We start from the raw sequence: 20,333 nt of genomic DNA, 5'->3' as shown, positions 1-20,333 counted from the left end.
TCTACGTCAGACGTATAAGCTCAGGACGTGTATACGTCTGATGACCTATGACAGATGCCATACATATTATATACAATGTTTGCAGTGCACCTATGTATAGACAAGTGCAGTCGCCGCACTTTACAATACAGTCCAAAAAACAATCCACCAGACAGAAGAGTTTATATATACAAGGGCTTATCCCCACAACTGCGTCAGTCTCCTAATACATATGTTAAGAACTTTACTCAGTGTATACATACACCAGAGCCAATAAAGATGTATCTACTGTATCTGGTATGTCAGCTGTATACTGCATTGTATTCTACTATATACTCCAATATATTCTCAGCTGTATACTGCACTGTACTCTCAGCTGTATACTCCACTGTATTCTACTGTATACTCCACTATATTCTCAGCTGTATTCTACTGTATACGCCAATGTATTATCAGCTGTATACTGCACTGTATTCTAATTCTCAGCTGTATACTGCACTGTACTCTCAGCTGTATACTCCACTGTATTCTACTGTATACTCCACTGTATTCACGATTGTATACTCCATTGTAGTCTACAGTATACTCCACTGTATTCTCAGCTGTATTCTACTGTATACTCCACTGTATTCTCAGCTGTATTCTACTGTATACTACAAAGTATTCTCAGTAGTATACTCCAATATATTGTCAGCTGTATACTCCACTGTGTTCTGTGGTATATTCCAGTAAATTCTGATGTATATTCCACTGTATTCTCGTTTATATACTCCATTGCATTCTCAGCTATATACTGCACTGTATTCTCAGCTACATATTTCACTGTATTGTCAGCTGTATACTGCACTGTATTCTCAGTTGGATATATCACAGTATCTTCAGCTATATACTTTACTGTATTCTGCTGTATTCTCAGCTGTATATGCCACTGTATACTACACTGTAGTCTCAGTTGTATACTTCAGTGTACTCTCTGCTGAATACGCCGCTGTATTATCAACTATTTACGCTACTGTATTTTCATCTGTATACTGTACTGCATGCTCAGTTGTATACTGCACTGTATTTTCAGCTGTATTCTGTATACTCCACTGTATTCTCAGCTGTATACTGCACAATATTCTCAGCTGTATACGCCACTGTATACTACACTGTAGTCTCAGTTGTACAGTGCCTACAAGTAGTATTCAACCCCCTGCAGATTTAGCTGGTTGACACATGCGGAATTAACTTGGCATTGTGACATTTGTACTGTAGATCAGCCTGGAAGTGGGAAATGCACTGCAGCAAATTTTTTTTTTTTTTTTAAACGTTAAAAGTTAATTCAGAGTGTCATTTATTATTCAACCCCTCAAACCACAAGAATTCTGTTTGGTCCCCCTAAAGTATTAAGAAGTAGTTCAGGCACCAAGAATAATGAGCTTCACATGTGTGGATTAAAGATCTCTTTTGCAAGCCTTTTCTGACTATTTAAGACCCTCCCCAAACTTGTGAACAGCACTCAGACATGGTCAACATGGGAAAGACAAAGGAGCATTCCAAGGCCATCAGAGACAAGATCGTGGAGGGTCACAAGGCTGGCAAGGGGTACAAAACCCTTTCCAAGGAGTTGGGCCTACCTGTCTCCACAATTGGGAGCATCATCCGTAAGTGGAAGGCTTATGGAACTACTGTTAGCCTTCCACGGCCTGGACAGCCTTTGAAAGTGTCCTCCCGTGCCGAGGCCACGCTTGTCCGAAGAGTCAAGGCTAACCCAAGGACAACAAGGAAGGAGCTCCGGGAAGATCTCATGGCAGTGGGGACATTGGTTTCAGTCAATACCATAAGTAACGTACTCCACCGCAATGGTCTCCGTTCCAGACGAGCCCGTAAAGTACCTTTACTTTCAAAGCGTCATGTCAAGGCTCGTCTACAGTTTGCTCATGATCACTTGGAGGACTCTGAGACAGACTGGTTCAAGGTTCTATGGTCTGATGAGACCAAGATCGAGATCTTTGGTGCCAACCACACACGTGACGTTTGGAGACTGGATGGCACTGCATACGACCCCAAGAATACCATCCCTACAGTCAAGCATGGTGGTGGCAGCATCATGCTGTGGGGCTGTTTCTCAGCCAAGGGGCCTGGCCATCTGGTCCGCATCCATGGGAAGATGGATAGCACGGCCTACCTGGAGATTTTGGCCAAGAACCTCCGCTCCTCCATCAAGGATCTTAAGATGGGTCGTAATTTCATCTTCCAACAAGACAACGACCCAAAGCACACAGCCAAGAAAACCAAGGCCTGGTTCAAGAGGGAAAAAGTCAAGGTGTTGGAGTGGCCTAGTCAGTCTCCTGACCTTAACCCAATTGAAAACTTGTGGAAGGAGCTCAAGAATAAAGTCCACATGAGACACCCAAAGAACCTAGATAACTTGGAGAAGATCTGCATGGAGGAGTGGGCCAAGATAACTCCACAGACCTGTGCCGGCCTTATCAGGTCTTATAAAAGACGATTATTAGCTGTAATTGCAAACAAGGGTTATTCCACAAAATATTAAACATAGGGGTTGAATAATAATTGATCCACACTTTTATGTTTAAAATTTAATAAAATTCAACTGAGCAACATAACTTTTTGGTTTGTAAGATTTATGCTTCTGTTCATAAAACCTACTCTCGTTTGCAGTTTGAAGGCTCTAACTTATTTGCATCTTATCAAACCAGCTAAATCTGCAGGGAGTTGAATACTACTTGTAGGCACTGTATACTGCACTGTCTTCTCAGCTGTATACTGCACTATACTCTCAGCTGTATACAGTGGTGCATTCTCAGCTGTATATTGCACTGTACTCTAAACTGTATACTGCACTCTCAGCTATTTATGCCATTGTAGTCTCAGCTGTATACTGCACTGTATTCTCATTTGTATACTGTACAGTACTGTATTCTCAGCTGTAAACTGTACTCTATTTTCAGTTGTATACTCCGCTGAATTCTTTGCTGTATACATAGTAATGTAGGTTAAGTAAAGACCTAGGTCCATCAAGTTCAACCCTTCTAGTCTCAGGTGTATACTGCACCCTGGTCTCAGCTGTATATTGCACTGAATTCCCAGTAGTATACTGCACTGTATTTTCAACGGTATACTTCACTATATTCTGCTGTATATTCCACTGCATTCTCGGCTGTATACTGCACTGCATTCTCAGTTGTATACTGCACTGTATTTTCCGCTGTATACACCACTGTATACTGAAGTGCATTCTCAGTTGTACACTGCACTGTATTCTGAGCTTTATCCTGTACAGCATTCTCAGTTGTATATTGCTCTGTATGATCAGCCAGGGGCGGACATATCATTGGTGTAACCTGTGCAGCTGCACAGGGGTCCAAGAGGTAAGGGGGCCCATTGTTACCACCAAAGCAGGTTGAATTGTGCATTATGATGAGCTACTGGGCTGCAAAGGGCCCATATATTTTCTTCTGTCTGTGTCCACCAGTGTCCTCAGCTGTATACTGCCCTGTCCCCTCAGATGTATACTGCACTGTCCCCTCAGCGGTATACTGCCCTGTCCCGAGCTGTTTACTGCACTGTCCCCTCAGCTGTATACTGCTCTGTCCCCTGAGCTGTATACTGCACTGCATCCTCAGCTGTATACTGCTCTGTCCCCTGAGCTGTATACTGCACTGTATCCTCAGCTGTATACTGCCCTGTCCCCTCACCTGTTTACTGCTCTGTCCCCTCAACTGTATACTGCACTGTCCCCTCAGCTGTATACTGCTCTGTATCTACAGCTGTATACTGCTCTGTCCCTTCAGCTGTATACTGCCCTGTCCCCTCAGCTGTATACTGCTCTGTCCCTTCAGCTGTATACTGCTCTGTCCCCTCAGCTGTATACTGCCCTGTCCCCTCAGCTGTATGCTGCTCTGTCCCTTCAGCTGTATACTGCTCTGTCCCCTCAGCTGTATACTGCCCTGTCCCCTCAGCTGTATACTGCTTTGTCCCCTCAGCTGTATACTGCTTTGTCCCCTCAGCTGTATACTGCTCTGTCCCCTAAGCTGTATACTGCTCTGTCCCCTCAGCTGTATACTGCTCTGTCCCCTCAGCTGCATACTGCTCTGTATCCTCAGCTGCATACTGCTCTGTCCCCTCAGCTGTATACTGCTCTGCATCCTCAGCTGTATACTGCTCTGTCCCTTCAGCTGTATACTGCTCTGTCCCTTCAGCTGTATACAGCTCTGTATCCTCAGCTGTATACTGCTCTGTCCCTTCAGCTGTATACTGCTCTGTCCCTTCAGCTGTATACTGCTCTGTCCCTGCAGCTGTATACTGCTCTGTCCCCTCAGCTGTATACTGCACTGTCCCGAGCTGTTTACTGCACTGTCCCCTCAGCTGTATACTGCTCTGTCCCCTGAGCTGTATACTGCACTGTATCCTCAGCTGTATACTGCTCTGTCCCCTGAGCTGTATACTGCACTGTATCCTCAGCTGTATACTGCCCTGTCCCCTCAGCTGTTTACTGCTCTGTCCCCTCAACTGTATACTGCACTGTCCTCTCAGCTGTATACTGCTCTGTATCCTCAGCTGTATACTGCTCTGTCCCTTCAGCTGCATACTGCCCTGTCCCTTCAGCTGTATACTGCTCTGTATCAGCTGTATACTGCTCTGTCCCTTCAGCTTTATACTGCCCTGTCCCCTCAGCTGTATACTGCTTTGTCCCCTCAGCTGTATACTGCTCTGTCCCTTCAGCTGTATACTGCTTTGTCCCCTCAGCTGTATACTGCTCTGTCCCCTCAGCTGTATACTGCTCTGTATCCTCAGCTGTATACTGCTCTGTCCCTTCAGCTGTATACTGCTCTGTCCCTTCAGCTGTATACTGCTCTGTATCCTCAGCTGTATACTGCTCTGTCCCTTCAGCTGTATACTGCTCTGTCCCTGCAGCTGTATACTGCTCTGTCCCTGCAGCTGTATACTGCTCTGTCCCCTCAGCTGTATACTGCTCTGTATCAGCTGTATACTGCTCTGTCCCCTCAGCTGTATACTGCTCTGTCCCCTCAGCTGTATACTGCTGTCCCCTCAGCTGTATACTGCTCTGTCCCCTCAGCTGTATATTGCCCTGTCCCCTCAGCTGTATACTGCTCTGTCCGCTAAGCTGTATACTGCTCTGTATCAGCTGTATACTGCTCTGTCCCTTCAGCTGTATACTGCTGTCCCCTCAGCTGTATACTGCTCTGTCCCTTCAGCTGTATACTGCTGTCCCCTCAGCTGTATACTGCTGTCCCCTCAGCTGTATATTGCTCTGTATCAGCTGTATACTGCTCTGTCCCTTCAGCTGTATACTGCTCTGTCCCCTCAGCTGTATACTGCTCTGTCCCCTCAGCTGTATACTGCTCTGAATCAGCTGTATACTGCTCTGTCCCCTCAGCTGTATACTGCTCTGTATCAGCTGTATACTGCCCTGTCCCCTCAGCTGTATACTGCTCGGTCCCCTCAGCTGTATACTGCCCTGTCCCCTCAGCTGTATTCTGCTCTGTCCCCTCAGCTGTATTCTGCTCTGTCCCCTCAGCTGTATACTGCTCTGTCCCCTCAGCTGTATACTGCTCTGTCCCCTCAGCTGTATACTGCTCTGTCCCCTCAGCTGTATTCTGCTCTGTCCCCTCAGCTGTATACTGCTCTGTCTCCTCAGCTGTATTCTGCTCTGTCCCCTCAGCTGTATACTGCTCTGTCCCCTCAGCTGTATACTGCTCTGTCCCCTCAGCTGTATTCTGCTCTGTATCAGCTGTATACTGCTCTGTCCCCTCAGCTGTATACTGCTCTGTCCCCTCAGTTGTAGACTGCTCTGTCCCTGCAGCTGTATACTGCTCTGTCCCTGCAGCTGTATACTGCTCTGTCCCCTCAGCTGTATACTGCTCTGTATCAGCTGTATACTGCTCTGTCCCCTCAGCTGTATACTGCTCTGTCCCCTCAGCTGTATACTGCTCTGTCCCCTCAGCTGTATACTGCTCTGTCCCCTCAGCTGTATACTGCTCTGTCCTCTCAGCTGTATTCTGCTCTGTCCCCTCAGCTGTATACTGCTCTGTCTCCTCAGCTGTATTCTGCTCTGTCCCCTCAGCTGTATACTGCTCTGTCCCCTCAGCTGTATACTGCTCTGTCCCCTCAGCTGTATTCTGCTCTGTATCAGCTGTATACTGCTCTGTCCCCTCAGCTGTATACTGCTCTGTCCCCTCAGTTGTAGACTGCTCTGTCCCTGCAGCTGTATACTGCTCTGTCCCTGCAGCTGTATACTGCTCTGTCCCCTCAGCTGTATACTGCTCTGTATCAGCTGTATACTGCTCTGTCCCCTCAGCTGTATACTGCTCTGTCCCCTCAGCTGTATACTGCTCTGTCCCCTCAGCTGTATATTGCCCTGTCCCCTCAGCTGTATACTGCTCTGTCCCCTCAGCTGTATACTGCTCTGTATCAGCTGTATACTGCTCTGTCCCTTCAGCTGTATACTGCTGTCCCCTCAGCTGTATACTGCTCTGTCCCTTCAGCTGTATACTGCTGTCCCCTCAGCTGTATACTGCTCTGTCCCCTCAGCTGTATATTGCTCTGTATCAGCTGTATACTGCTCTGTCCCTTCAGCTGTATACTGCTCTGTCCCCTCAGCTGTATACTGCTCTGTCCCCTCAGCTGTATACTGCTCTGCATCAGCTGTATACTGCTCTGTCCCCTCAGCTGTATACTGCTCTGTATCAGCTGTATACTGCCCTGTCCCCTCAGCTGTATACTGCTCGGTCCCCTCAGCTGTATACTGCCCTGTCCCCTCAGCTGTATTCTGCTCTGTCCCCTCAGCTGTATTCTGCTCTGTCCCCTCAGCTGTATACTGCTCTGTCCCCTCAGCTGTATACTGCTCTGTCCCCTCAGCTGTATTCTGCTCTGTCCCCTCAGCTGTATACTGCTCTGTCTCCTCAGCTGTATTCTGCTCTGTCCCCTCAGCTGTATACTGCTCTGTCCCCTCAGCTGTATTCTGCTCTGTCCCCTCAGCTGTATACTGCTCTGTCCCCTCAGCTGTATACTGCTCTGTCTCCTCAGCTGTATTCTGCTCTGTATCCTCAGCTGTATACTGCTCTGTCCCCTCAGCAGTATTCTGCTCTGTCCCCTCAGCTGTATTCTGCTCTGTATCCTCAGCTGTATACTGCTCTGTCCCCTCAGCTGTATTCTGCTCTGTCCCCTCAGCTGTATTCTGCTCTGTCCCCTCAGCTGTATACTGCTCTGTCCCCTCAGCTGTATTCTGCTCTGTCCCCTCAGCTGTATACTGCTCTGTCCCCTCAGCTGTATACTGCTCTGTCCCCTCAGCTGTATTCTGCTCTGTCCCCTCAGCTGTATACTGCTCTGTCCCCTCAGCTGTATACTGCTCTGTCTCCTCAGCTGTATACTGCTCTCTCCCCTCAGCTGTATTCTGCTCTGTATCCTCAGCTGTATACTGCTCTGTCCCCTCAGCTGTATTCTGCTCTGTCCCCTCAGCTGTATTCTGCTCTGTATCCTCAGCTGTATACTGCTCTGTCCCTTCAGCTGTATACTGCTCTGTCCCCTCAGCTGTATTCTCCTCTGTATCCTCAGCTGTATACTGCACTGTCCCCTCAGCTGTATACTGCTCTGTCCCCTCAGCTGTATACTGCTCTGTCCCCTCAGCTGTATACTGCTCTGTATCCTCAGCTGTATACTGCTCTGTCCCTGTAGCTGTATACTGCTCTGTCCCCTCAGCTGTATACTGCTCTGTCCCCTCAGCTGCATACTGCTCTGTCCCCTCAGCTGTATTCTGCTCTGTCCCCTCAGCTGTATTCTGCTCTGTATCCTCAGCTGTATTCTGCTCTGTCCCCTCAGCTGTATTCTGCTCTGTATCCTCAGCTGTATACTGCTCTGTCCCCTCAGCTGTATTCTGCTCTGTCCCCTCAGCTGTATTCTGCTCTGTCCCCTCAGCTGTATTCTGCTCTGTATCCTCAGCTGTATTCTGCTCTGTCCCCTCAGCTGTATTCTGCTCTGTATCCTCAGCTGTATTCTGCTCTGTATCCTCAGCTGTATACTGCTCTGTCCCCTCAGCTGTATTCTGCTCTGTCCCCTCAGCTGTATACTGCTCTGTCTCCTCAGCTGTATTCTGCTCTGTCCCCTCAGCTGTATACTGCTCTGTCCCCTCAGCTGTATACTGCTCTGTCCCCTCAGCTGTATATTGCTCTGTATCAGCTGTATACTGCTCTGTCCCTTCAGCTGTATACTGCTCTGTCCCCTCAGCTGTATACTGCTCTGTCCCCTCAGCTGTATACTGCTCTGCATCAGCTGTATACTGCTCTGTCCCCTCAGCTGTATACTGCTCTGTATCAGCTGTATACTGCCCTGTCCCCTCAGCTGTATACTGCTCGGTCCCCTCAGCTGTATACTGCCCTGTCCCCTCAGCTGTATTCTGCTCTGTCCCCTCAGCTGTATTCTGCTCTGTCCCCTCAGCTGTATACTGCTCTGTCCCCTCAGCTGTATACTGCTCTGTCCCCTCAGCTGTATTCTGCTCTGTCCCCTCAGCTGTATACTGCTCTGTCTCCTCAGCTGTATTCTGCTCTGTCCCCTCAGCTGTATACTGCTCTGTCCCCTCAGCTGTATTCTGCTCTGTCCCCTCAGCTGTATACTGCTCTGTCCCCTCAGCTGTATACTGCTCTGTCTCCTCAGCTGTATTCTGCTCTGTATCCTCAGCTGTATACTGCTCTGTCCCCTCAGCAGTATTCTGCTCTGTCCCCTCAGCTGTATTCTGCTCTGTATCCTCAGCTGTATACTGCTCTGTCCCCTCAGCTGTATTCTGCTCTGTCCCCTCAGCTGTATTCTGCTCTGTCCCCTCAGCTGTATACTGCTCTGTCCCCTCAGCTGTATACTGCTCTGTCCCCTCAGCTGTATACTGCTCTGTCCCCTCAGCTGTATTCTGCTCTGTCCCCTCAGCTGTATTCTGCTCTGTCCCCTCAGCTGTATACTGCTCTGTCCCCTCAGCTGTATACTGCTCTCTCCCCTCAGCTGTATACTGCTCTCTCCCCTCAGCTGTATTCTGCTCTGTATCCTCAGCTGTATACTGCTCTGTCCCCTCAGCTGTATTCTGCTCTGTCCCCTCAGCTGTATTCTGCTCTGTATCCTCAGCTGTATACTGCTCTGTCCCTTCAGCTGTATACTGCTCTGTCCCCTCAGCTGTATTCTCCTCTGTATCCTCAGCTGTATACTGCACTGTCCCCTCAGCTGTATACTGCTCTGTCCCCTCAGCTGTATACTGCTCTGTCCCCTCAGCTGTATACTGCTCTGTATCCTCAGCTGTATACTGCTCTGTCCCTGTAGCTGTATACTGCTCTGTCCCCTCAGCTGTATACTGCTCTGTCCCCTCAGCTGCATACTGCTCTGTCCCCTCAGCTGTATTCTGCTCTGTCCCCTCAGCTGTATTCTGCTCTGTATCCTCAGCTGTATTCTGCTCTGTCCCCTCAGCTGTATTCTGCTCTGTATCCTCAGCTGTATACTGCTCTGTCCCCTCAGCTGTATTCTGCTCTGTCCCCTCAGCTGTATTCTGCTCTGTCCCCTCAGCTGTATTCTGCTCTGTATCCTCAGCTGTATTCTGCTCTGTCCCCTCAGCTGTATTCTGCTCTGTCCCCTCAGCTGTATTCTGCTCTGTATCCTCAGCTGTATTCTGCTCTGTCCCCTCAGCTGTATTCTGCTCTGTATCCTCAGCTGTATTCTGCTCTGTATCCTCAGCTGTATTCTGCTCTGTATCCTCATCTGTATACTGCTCTGTCCCCTCAGTTGTATACTGCTCTGTCCCCTCAGCTGTATACTGCTCTGTCCCCTCAGCTGTATTCTGCTCTGTCCCCTCAGCTGTATTCTGCTCTGTCCCCTCAGTTGTATACTGCTCTGTCCCTGCAGCTGTATACTGCTCTGTCCCTGCAGCTGTATACTGCTCTGTCCCCTCAGCTGTATACTGCTCTGTATCAGCTGTATACTGCTCTGTCCCCTCAGCTGTATACTGCTCTGTCCCCTCAGCTGTATACTGCTCTGTCCCCTCAGCTGTATATTGCCCTGTCCCCTCAGCTGTATACTGCTCTGTCCCCTCAGCTGTATACTGCTCTGTCCCTTCAGCTGTATACTGCTGTCCCCTCAGCTGTATACTGCTCTGTCCCTTCAGCTGTATACTGCTGTCCCCTCAGCTGTATACTGCTCTGTCCCCTCAGCTGTATATTGCTCTGTATCAGCTGTATACTGCTCTGTCCCTTCAGCTGTATACTGCTCTGTCCCCTCAGCTGTATACTGCTCTGTCCCCTCAGCTGTATACTGCTCTGCATCAGCTGTATACTGCTCTGTCCCCTCAGCTGTATACTGCTCTGTATCAGCTGTATACTGCCCTGTCCCCTCAGCTGTATACTGCTCGGTCCCCTCAGCTGTATACTGCCCTGTCCCCTCAGCTGTATTCTGCTCTGTCCCCTCAGCTGTATTCTGCTCTGTCCCCTCAGCTGTATACTGCTCTGTCCCCTCAGCTGTATACTGCTCTGTCCCCTCAGCTGTATTCTGCTCTGTCCCCTCAGCTGTATACTGCTCTGTCTCCTCAGCTGTATTCTGCTCTGTCCCCTCAGCTGTATACTGCTCTGTCCCCTCAGCTGTATTCTGCTCTGTCCCCTCAGCTGTATACTGCTCTGTCCCCTCAGCTGTATACTGCTCTGTCTCCTCAGCTGTATTCTGCTCTGTATCCTCAGCTGTATACTGCTCTGTCCCCTCAGCAGTATTCTGCTCTGTCCCCTCAGCTGTATTCTGCTCTGTATCCTCAGCTGTATACTGCTCTGTCCCCTCAGCTGTATTCTGCTCTGTCCCCTCAGCTGTATTCTGCTCTGTCCCCTCAGCTGTATACTGCTCTGTCCCCTCAGCTGTATTCTGCTCTGTCCCCTCAGCTGTATACTGCTCTGTCCCCTCAGCTGTATACTGCTCTGTCCCCTCAGCTGTATACTGCTCTGTCCCCTCAGCTGTATTCTGCTCTGTCCCCTCAGCTGTATACTGCTCTGTCCCCTCAGCTGTATACTGCTCTGTCTCCTCAGCTGTATACTGCTCTCTCCCCTCAGCTGTATTCTGCTCTGTATCCTCAGCTGTATACTGCTCTGTCCCCTCAGCTGTATTCTGCTCTGTCCCCTCAGCTGTATTCTGCTCTGTATCCTCAGCTGTATACTGCTCTGTCCCTTCAGCTGTATACTGCTCTGTCCCCTCAGCTGTATTCTCCTCTGTATCCTCAGCTGTATACTGCACTGTCCCCTCAGCTGTATACTGCTCTGTCCCCTCAGCTGTATACTGCTCTGTCCCCTCAGCTGTATACTGCTCTGTATCCTCAGCTGTATACTGCTCTGTCCCTGTAGCTGTATACTGCTCTGTCCCCTCAGCTGTATACTGCTCTGTCCCCTCAGCTGCATACTGCTCTGTCCCCTCAGCTGTATTCTGCTCTGTCCCCTCAGCTGTATTCTGCTCTGTATCCTCAGCTGTATTCTGCTCTGTCCCCTCAGCTGTATTCTGCTCTGTATCCTCAGCTGTATACTGCTCTGTCCCCTCAGCTGTATTCTGCTCTGTCCCCTCAGCTGTATTCTGCTCTGTCCCCTCAGCTGTATTCTGCTCTGTATCCTCAGCTGTATTCTGCTCTGTATCCTCAGCTGTATACTGCTCTGTATCCTCAGCTGTATTCTGCTCTGTCCCCTCAGCTGTATTCTGCTCTGTATCCTCAGCTGTATTCTGCTCTGTATCCTCAGCTGTATACTGCTCTGTCCCCTCAGCTGTATTCTGCTCTGTCCCCTCAGCTGTATACTGCTCTGTCTCCTCAGCTGTATTCTGCTCTGTCCCCTCAGCTGTATACTGCTCTGTCCCCTCAGCTGTATACTGCTCTGTCCCCTCAGCTGTATATTGCTCTGTATCAGCTGTATACTGCTCTGTCCCTTCAGCTGTATACTGCTCTGTCCCCTCAGCTGTATACTGCTCTGTCCCCTCAGCTGTATACTGCTCTGCATCAGCTGTATACTGCTCTGTCCCCTCAGCTGTATACTGCTCTGTATCAGCTGTATACTGCCCTGTCCCCTCAGCTGTATACTGCTCGGTCCCCTCAGCTGTATACTGCCCTGTCCCCTCAGCTGTATTCTGCTCTGTCCCCTCAGCTGTATTCTGCTCTGTCCCCTCAGCTGTATACTGCTCTGTCCCCTCAGCTGTATACTGCTCTGTCCCCTCAGCTGTATTCTGCTCTGTCCCCTCAGCTGTATACTGCTCTGTCTCCTCAGCTGTATTCTGCTCTGTCCCCTCAGCTGTATACTGCTCTGTCCCCTCAGCTGTATTCTGCTCTGTCCCCTCAGCTGTATACTGCTCTGTCCCCTCAGCTGTATACTGCTCTGTCTCCTCAGCTGTATTCTGCTCTGTATCCTCAGCTGTATACTGCTCTGTCCCCTCAGCAGTATTCTGCTCTGTCCCCTCAGCTGTATTCTGCTCTGTATCCTCAGCTGTATACTGCTCTGTCCCCTCAGCTGTATTCTGCTCTGTCCCCTCAGCTGTATTCTGCTCTGTCCCCTCAGCTGTATACTGCTCTGTCCCCTCAGCTGTATTCTGCTCTGTCCCCTCAGCTGTATACTGCTCTGTCCCCTCAGCTGTATACTGCTCTGTCCCCTCAGCTGTATTCTGCTCTGTCCCCTCAGCTGTATACTGCTCTGTCCCCTCAGCTGTATACTGCTCTGTCTCCTCAGCTGTATACTGCTCTCTCCCCTCAGCTGTATTCTGCTCTGTATCCTCAGCTGTATACTGCTCTGTCCCCTCAGCTGTATTCTGCTCTGTCCCCTCAGCTGTATTCTGCTCTGTATCCTCAGCTGTATACTGCTCTGTCCCTTCAGCTGTATACTGCTCTGTCCCCTCAGCTGTATTCTCCTCTGTATCCTCAGCTGTATACTGCACTGTCCCCTCAGCTGTATACTGCTCTGTCCCCTCAGCTGTATACTGCTCTGTCCCCTCAGCTGTATACTGCTCTGTATCCTCAGCTGTATACTGCTCTGTCCCTGTAGCTGTATACTGCTCTGTCCCCTCAGCTGTATACTGCTCTGTCCCCTCAGCTGCATACTGCTCTGTCCCCTCAGCTGTATTCTGCTCTGTCCCCTCAGCTGTATTCTGCTCTGTATCCTCAGCTGTATTCTGCTCTGTCCCCTCAGCTGTATTCTGCTCTGTATCCTCAGCTGTATACTGCTCTGTCCCCTCAGCTGTATTCTGCTCTGTCCCCTCAGCTGTATTCTGCTCTGTCCCCTCAGCTGTATTCTGCTCTGTATCCTCAGCTGTATTCTGCTCTGTCCCCTCAGCTGTATTCTGCTCTGTCCCCTCAGCTGTATTCTGCTCTGTATCCTCAGCTGTATTCTGCTCTGTCCCCTCAGCTGTATTCTGCTCTGTATCCTCAGCTGTATTCTGCTCTGTATCCTCAGCTGTATTCTGCTCTGTATCCTCATCTGTATACTGCTCTGTCCCCTCAGTTGTATACTGCTCTGTCCCCTCAGCTGTATACTGCTCTGTCCCCTCAGCTGTATTCTGCTCTGTCCCCTCAGCTGTATTCTGCTCTGTCCCCTCAGTTGTATACTGCTCTGTCCCCTCAGCTGTATACTGCTCTGTCCACTCAGCTGTATTCTGCTCTGTCCCCTCAGCTGTATTCTGCTCTGTCCCCTCAGCTGTATTCTGCTCTGTCCCCTCAGCTGTATTCTGCTCTGTCCCCTCAGCTGTATTCTGCTCTGTATCCTCAGCTGTATTCTGCTCTGTCCCCTCAGCTGTATACTGCTCTGTCCGGCAGAGTCCCGAGCTCTGCCCAGCAGGGGTCGCACCAGCAGCCCCTGTACATGTTGAGGTGCCGGCTCTCCATGTCTCGGGGGCCCTGCATCAGTCATAATGAGCTGAATGTCACCCCAGTACACCAATACCGCACAGGGACACTGCAGCCATCCAAGCACAGCGCCCCCTTCCGGCAGAGGCCATTCCTCCCGGTGCCATCACCACACGATACCACAGGCAGGAGCAGAGCTCCGGTGCCGCACAATGCAGATAATGGCCCCTGCCCGCTCGCACTCACCTTCCTCCCCGCGGCTGCAGTTGCTGCAGATGTGCTTGATCTCCTTGCCGATGTGACAGTGGATGACAAAGGACACGTTGTTGTTGTTCGTGGGCTCCTTCAGCGGCTTCATCCTCACTAGATAGAAGGCTTTCTTCCGGTGCTTGTCGCCTCCGCCGGTGCCAGGCGGCACAGAGCCCTCCCTGCAGCCAAACGAAGGCAGCGAGAACATCCCGGGCTGCCTGCCGCCGTAGTGTGTGAGCTCCGCCATCCGCTCTCCGTCAGCAGTCCTCTCACACACACATTGTCAGGAGGCAGGAGAGAGGGAGGAGAGCAGCCTAAGTCTTGGATGACCTCTGCAAAGTGCTGCCACCCACCAGGCAGGCACACATTGCCGTACCTGGCATGCCCTGCTGCCTGAGCCCTCACTGCTGACCCCCAGCACTACAGGCTGCTTACTTCTCTTAAAGGGGAATACCGCCAGCCTCACCCTGATCTTCCCACCCCATAGGGCAGGTTCACTGCTGTGAGCACAAATCTCAGATTTTTTCCACATTCACTACAATCTCATCGCTTTGTGCAGATCCCCCCACAAGCTTGGCTTTCCTATAGGGCGCCCATGGGACCTTTCCGCTGAGGAAATCAGCGTCAACATCCGTAGCGTGGACTGACATGATACATATTGCAAATCCACAGCGCTGGTTCATTTTCACTGCAGATTTTCTCCCCAGCTTGGTATTGCGCAAAATCTCAGTCACAAAGCTGCTAAAGAAATGGGCAGAGGACTTTCCCATGTGGCTGTGCCCTCTGGTACCATACCCACACATCCGTAACACAGTGCCAGCTGTAGTCCCCTTATCCACAGAATAGGTTGTCAATATCAGACTGATACCCCCAGCACCTCCACTGGTTAGCTGTTACCAGCGCCGGTGGCAGCCAGATGTAGCCACATTACCAGAGCTGCACTGCAAGCTCCATTCAGGGTGTAGTAGTCGCTGCGGGGTCCAGCAGAACGGCTCCTATCAGGGTGTAGTATTCGCTGAAGGGTCCCGCAGAGCGGCTCTTATTCTTCTGTTGGTCCTCCACGGATCTGATATTAATGACTCATGCCAAGAATAGGTCAACAGTATATTTTAACCAGACAATCCCTCATCTACGTGTCACAGAAATGTTCAATGAACTTGCGACGCAGATTGTGAGCACCGCAGCATGGCTTCCTACTGCAGATTTTACGACGCACAATATGAAATCTGATACAAAATCAGCATCTGCTACGAAAAAGCATGTCGTTGATTTTTGTGGATAAGCGGTGAACACACATTTGCAGGTCTCAAATCCATTAGTGGAGGAATAGCCGCCATGTTGCAGAGCCTTACTGTGTGTAACAAAACACTACGCTGTCTTCTTATGTATGTCAGGGCATCTGATATTGATCACCTATTCTTAGGATAGGTCTTCAATATCTTGTGAGTGGGGGTTCGACACCCGGCACCCCCACCAGTCAGCTGTTATTAGCTCTGGTGGCAGCCAGATGGAAGCATTGAATGGAGCTGTCAGCTGTCTTGGATAGGAGCTGATCTGCAGTTCTCAGCAGTCGCTATTACACATTGACCAGAACTGTGCTCGTTAGATCCATTCATTGTTTACATCTGGCCACCACCGGAGCTAATAACAGCTGATCAGTGGGGGTGCCGGGTGTCGGACTCCCATCAATCTGATACTGATAACCCATTTTTAGGTCATCAATATTTATGCCCAGAAAACTCCTATAAATAGAAAATATTCCATGGATTGGAGGTAGTGATGAGCGAGTACTAAAATGCTCGGGTACTCATTGCTCAGGTCGAGCACATTGGAATACTCGGGTGCTCGACCCGAGCAACGAGCCCAATGTAAGTCTATGGGAAACTCATTTTTCAGGCGGCTCCCCTCGGCGGTCTGCAGAGGGCCTAAAAATTGCCCAAATTGATGGGAACAGTGCTCAAATGACATGGGAACAGCATGGGGAAGACCCCTGGAAGCATTTCTGACTCCCAGGTCTCTGCTGTCAACAACGTGGTCAGAGCATTACGCCACTTTTACGGACTCACAATAAAACATACAAAAACGAAACCAGAATGGATTTTCCTGGGAAATATGTTAAGGAACATCCTTTACAGGGTAATGACTTGTATATAAGGCAAAACAAATAACCAAGAACAAAAATACTCCTCCACACCTTGGGCTATGTTCACACGTAACGTTTTTGATGCGTTTTTGCACTTTTGCATTGCTTTCAACCAAGACAAATGCATTCAATGGGAAATGTCATTTTAACATTTTACAACCTTATCTGGCCATGTGATGTGTGACACATCATCAGACACATGCATACAATGCTGAAAAGACATGGGAACAGCATGGGGAAGACCTCTGGAAGCATTTCTGACTCCCAGGTCACTGCCTAAAAGTGTGCCCATTATAAGTGATCCTTGGTGCATGCGAAGATGCCTCCCGCCATCACAATCACCGTCCACGTCCTAGTCCCAGTGCAGCGTTCAGTTGTCCCTACCCCATTCCTTGGAATGCAAGCGCAAGTATGCAGCCAGCCACCCACCCACCCACCCACAGGCTGCAATACTATACTGCCAAATTTTTGACAGCTGCTTGCACTTGAAATGTGGCCTTTTAGGCTCGTGGAGGTGGAAGCTGTCCACAATCTTATGATGGCGGCGACCGGGTATCCATACTCAGTCCCCAGCCGCCACTATTTGTCCCAGTGTCGTCTCCGCCTTCCACAAGCACGGGTCCCACAACATTACCAGTGCCCTCCCCAGTGCACTTACTGGGAAGGACCGCCTAACCACAAACACGTGGACAGGTGAATGTGGCCAGGGAAGGTACAGAGCCAGTCCACAGCTTATTTTGCTGAGTTGTATTTCACCAGAGCCATATTCTTTAGCTTGGTTAAAGGACTTTGGAAACCATATCTACCCTGCTGTCATTTCTCCCAGGAAGTCCTCTAAAGCTGCTTTCACTTGAAATGTTGCCTTTTAGGTTCGTGGAGGGGGAAGCTTTGCCTAACCTCATGCCGGTGGCAGCCAGGTGTCCATACTCGGTCCCCAGCCACCACTATTTCTCCCGGTATCGCTTCCGCCTTCCACAAGCACGGGTCCCACAACATTACCTGTGCCCTCCCCAGTGCACTTACTGGGAATGACCGCCTAACCACAAACACGTGGACAGGTGAATGTGGCCAGTGACGGTACGGAGCCAGTCCACAGCTTTTTTTTGCTGAGAGTTGTATTTCACCACAACCATATTTTTTAGCTCGGTGAAAGGACTGGCATAGAGGAAAACCGTATCTACTCTGGGTGTCATTTCTCCCAGGAAGTCCTCTAATGCAGCTTGTTGCAGAAGCAATGGCAGCCCATCCAACATCAACTCGCACTTGTCGGTGGTGCTTTGACACACACACATCTTTCTTTGCGCATTTAATTTCATGACTACAGAGTTGGGCAATGGTCGGATCTGCAATGCGGTTTGACAAATAACATGCATAATCACGCCCGATCCACATTAAAAAAGCAGCCATAGAGTGTCCGGGAACCTTCCCCCACACTTTTCTTAGTCAGGACTGCTTCTCGGCAGGGTTGGACGGTCCCACCAGAGAATCCTCTGGTGTGCCCTGGCTTCTACCTCAGGAGACTTCATGATAGGGGTAACTTTACAGCTGCTATGGGGCTCTTGAGCGGGGGAGAAAGGTGAGCTTTCAGAATCAAATCCTCTGGTGGGCACAATGTTTTTCAATCTGAAACAGCTTCTCAGTGGGAGTTGTATTTCACCACAGTCATATTCTTTAGATCGATGAAAGGACTGGCATAGAGGGAAACCGTATCTACTCCGGCTGTCAATTCTCCGTCACCAGGTTCCGCCCATTGTCACACACGACCATGCCTGGCTGTATGTTCAGCGGTGAGAGCCACAGATCAGGCTGCTGTGTTACAGCTTTCAACAACTCGGCAGCGCTGGGCAGTTTGTCGCCTAAGCATTAAGCATGTTATCTTCAGCACAGCCTGTTGCCGCTTGGCCAAGGCAGTGCTGCAGTGCTTTCAGCTTGTGACTGATGTGGTCATTTCGGAGATGGGGGAAGAGGTGCAGGAGCTGAACAATGTGATTACATTGAGGTTACATTGGCGACTCTGTTTTTTATACTAAAGAGAGACCCTACTGTTTGTTTTTTTACATGATTTTTTAAGACAAATGCATTCACCGGGAAATGTCATTTTATCATTTTACAACCTTATCTGGCAATGTGGTGTGTGACACATCATCAGACACATCCTGTTTCATTCATGATGGAGGGACTCAAAGTCATAAAGCCTATTTTTATAGGGCCATCAGGCGGCCCTTACTATTCTTAAAATGCCAGCAGTCGGCCCTCGCTATTGTATGAGAGCCATCAGCCGGTTATGCTTTGTTATTCCCATTATTAACGAGTGAGTCTCCTATACTGTTATTGCGTATGCACTGACTGCAAGGGCTGCCAAAAATTCGGACACAACCCAATACTCCTTTTAAGAGACATAGAGGAGGGTCTCAGTAAAAAAAATGTTCCCATTATAAAGGAGTGGGTCTCCTATAGTGGTAATGCCCATGCTGTGACTGCAAGGGCTGCCAAAATTTGGGAAAAACCCCACTAACAATTTAAAGTAACGAGTACAACATGTTCCTATTAGAAAGGAGAGAGTCTGCTCTACAGTTATAGAGTATGCAGTGAGTCCAACGGCTGACCAAATTTAGGAAAAACCCCACTAAGAATTTAAAGACACATAGAGCAGGGCCACAGTAACAAGTACGACATGTTCCCATTAGAAAGGAGAGGGTCTGCTATAAAGTTATAGGGTATGCAGTGAGTCCAACGGCTGACCAAATGTAGGAAAAACCCCACTAAGAATTTAAAGACACAGAGCAGGGCCACAGTAATGACAAATTCCCATTAGAAAGAAGAGATTCTGTTATACAGTTATAGGGTATGCAGTGAGCCAAACGGCTGACTACATTTAGGAAAAACCCCACTAAGAATTTAAAGACACATAGAGCAGGGCCACAGTAACGACAAATTCCCATTAGAAAGGAGAGGGTCTCCCATAGTGTTGGCCTATGCAGTGAATGCAAGGGCTGCCAAAAATTGGGAGGCACTCCAATGCCCCTTGGAAGAGACTTAGAGGGCCTCATAAATAATTGTTCCCATTAGAAAGGAGCGGGTCTCCTATACTTGTAATGCCCATGCTCTAAGTATATGGGCTGACAAACATTTACCCCTGGGGGGTATACATGAACATACTGTATAAAATGTGGGTGTTGCATCACGGACCACGGTCACCCGGGTGATATGGTGGTGGAGGATGAGGATGAGGAGAAGGAGGAGGACAAGAGCAAATAGCCAAAATCAGGAAGCGTATACCCATGTGTGGGTGTGAAGAGGTGCATGGGAATACACCTCCCAAAAAAAGACACTGGATTTTAGTTTATGTTACGCTGCTATTGACACGCCCCCAGGGGTACTCGGCAGCCGGGCCTCTGGTTACTGGGGGATATCATGGTGGCTGGCCCGGTCTGTGGCCCAGGGTGGTCAGTAAAAAGGAGGGAAATATTTATAGGGGATTTGTCGTGACGCCACCTGTGGAATGCGGCTAAAGGGAGCCGCCGCTGCGGAGCAGTCCTCTGGAGCGGGTGTTACGGCAGCAGGGATGGTGTGGCTCCCCACAGGTAGAGCTAACTCCAGGGCAGCGTGGGGTGTAATGGAGGGTGGTGCAGGGGAGAGACAGCAGGACGGTCCCGGAGAAAAGACGGACACTCACACGGGGGTAAGCTTCAGTACCTTTACTGGTGATGTTGCAGGCACGGTCCAGGGTACTCCAGGTGAAGGGCACACTTTTGGACTCTCCCCAGTGAGCGGGTATAGGGCCTCCTGATCCGTGGCTTTACTTGTTAAGCTTCTGACCTGCCTGGAGCTAGGCCTAGCTTGGTTACTGTCTCTCTTTGCACCTGCTGACCTGGTGGTAGGGCCTTCTCTTTGGAGATCACTCTCCCTGGACGCTGGGGCCTCCGTGACTCCTAGCCCTGGTACAATAGTCAGCGTTTGGTGAACCTGGGACCTGTAGTCCTCCAGGGGTTCCGGTGGTTCCTACTGGGTGTAAAGGGGTCCCTGTAGGCGCGGACCCAGTGTCCGGTATATATATTGGGGTGAGCCTGGTAAGCTTCTCTGCCCCCTCACTACTTCTTCCTTCTCCTCTCGCCTTCG

The 20,333-nt window shown here is 49.8% G+C and overlaps 1 protein-coding gene across 7 annotated transcripts in view; it reads right to left on the bottom strand.

Moving 5' to 3' along the window:
- PHACTR1 (phosphatase and actin regulator 1) overlaps nucleotides 1–20,333 on the bottom strand; it is a 550,848-nt gene that overhangs the window by 217,217 nt on the left and 313,298 nt on the right. The window contains exon 1 of one of the 7 annotated variants that reach the window (XM_073678779.1): nucleotides 14,069–14,540. The exons of 5 other annotated variants lie outside the window; for them this stretch is intronic. In XM_073678779.1, the coding sequence (XP_073534880.1) occupies nucleotides 14,069–14,318 (250 nt within the window). In that variant the 5' untranslated portion in view covers nucleotides 14,319–14,540. Of the gene's footprint in view, nucleotides 1–14,068; nucleotides 14,541–20,333 lie in introns of those variants that run through there. One more of the 7 variants, XM_073678783.1, reaches the window with a different exon arrangement.

This window comes from Phyllobates terribilis, unplaced genomic scaffold (assembly GCF_046119375.1).
Source record: "Phyllobates terribilis strain yellow unplaced genomic scaffold, ASM4611937v1 Scaffold_4__5_contigs__length_816908805, whole genome shotgun sequence".
Lineage (NCBI taxonomy): Eukaryota > Metazoa > Chordata > Amphibia > Anura > Dendrobatidae > Phyllobates > Phyllobates terribilis.
This window is presented reverse-complemented; position numbering and strand designations above follow the sequence as displayed.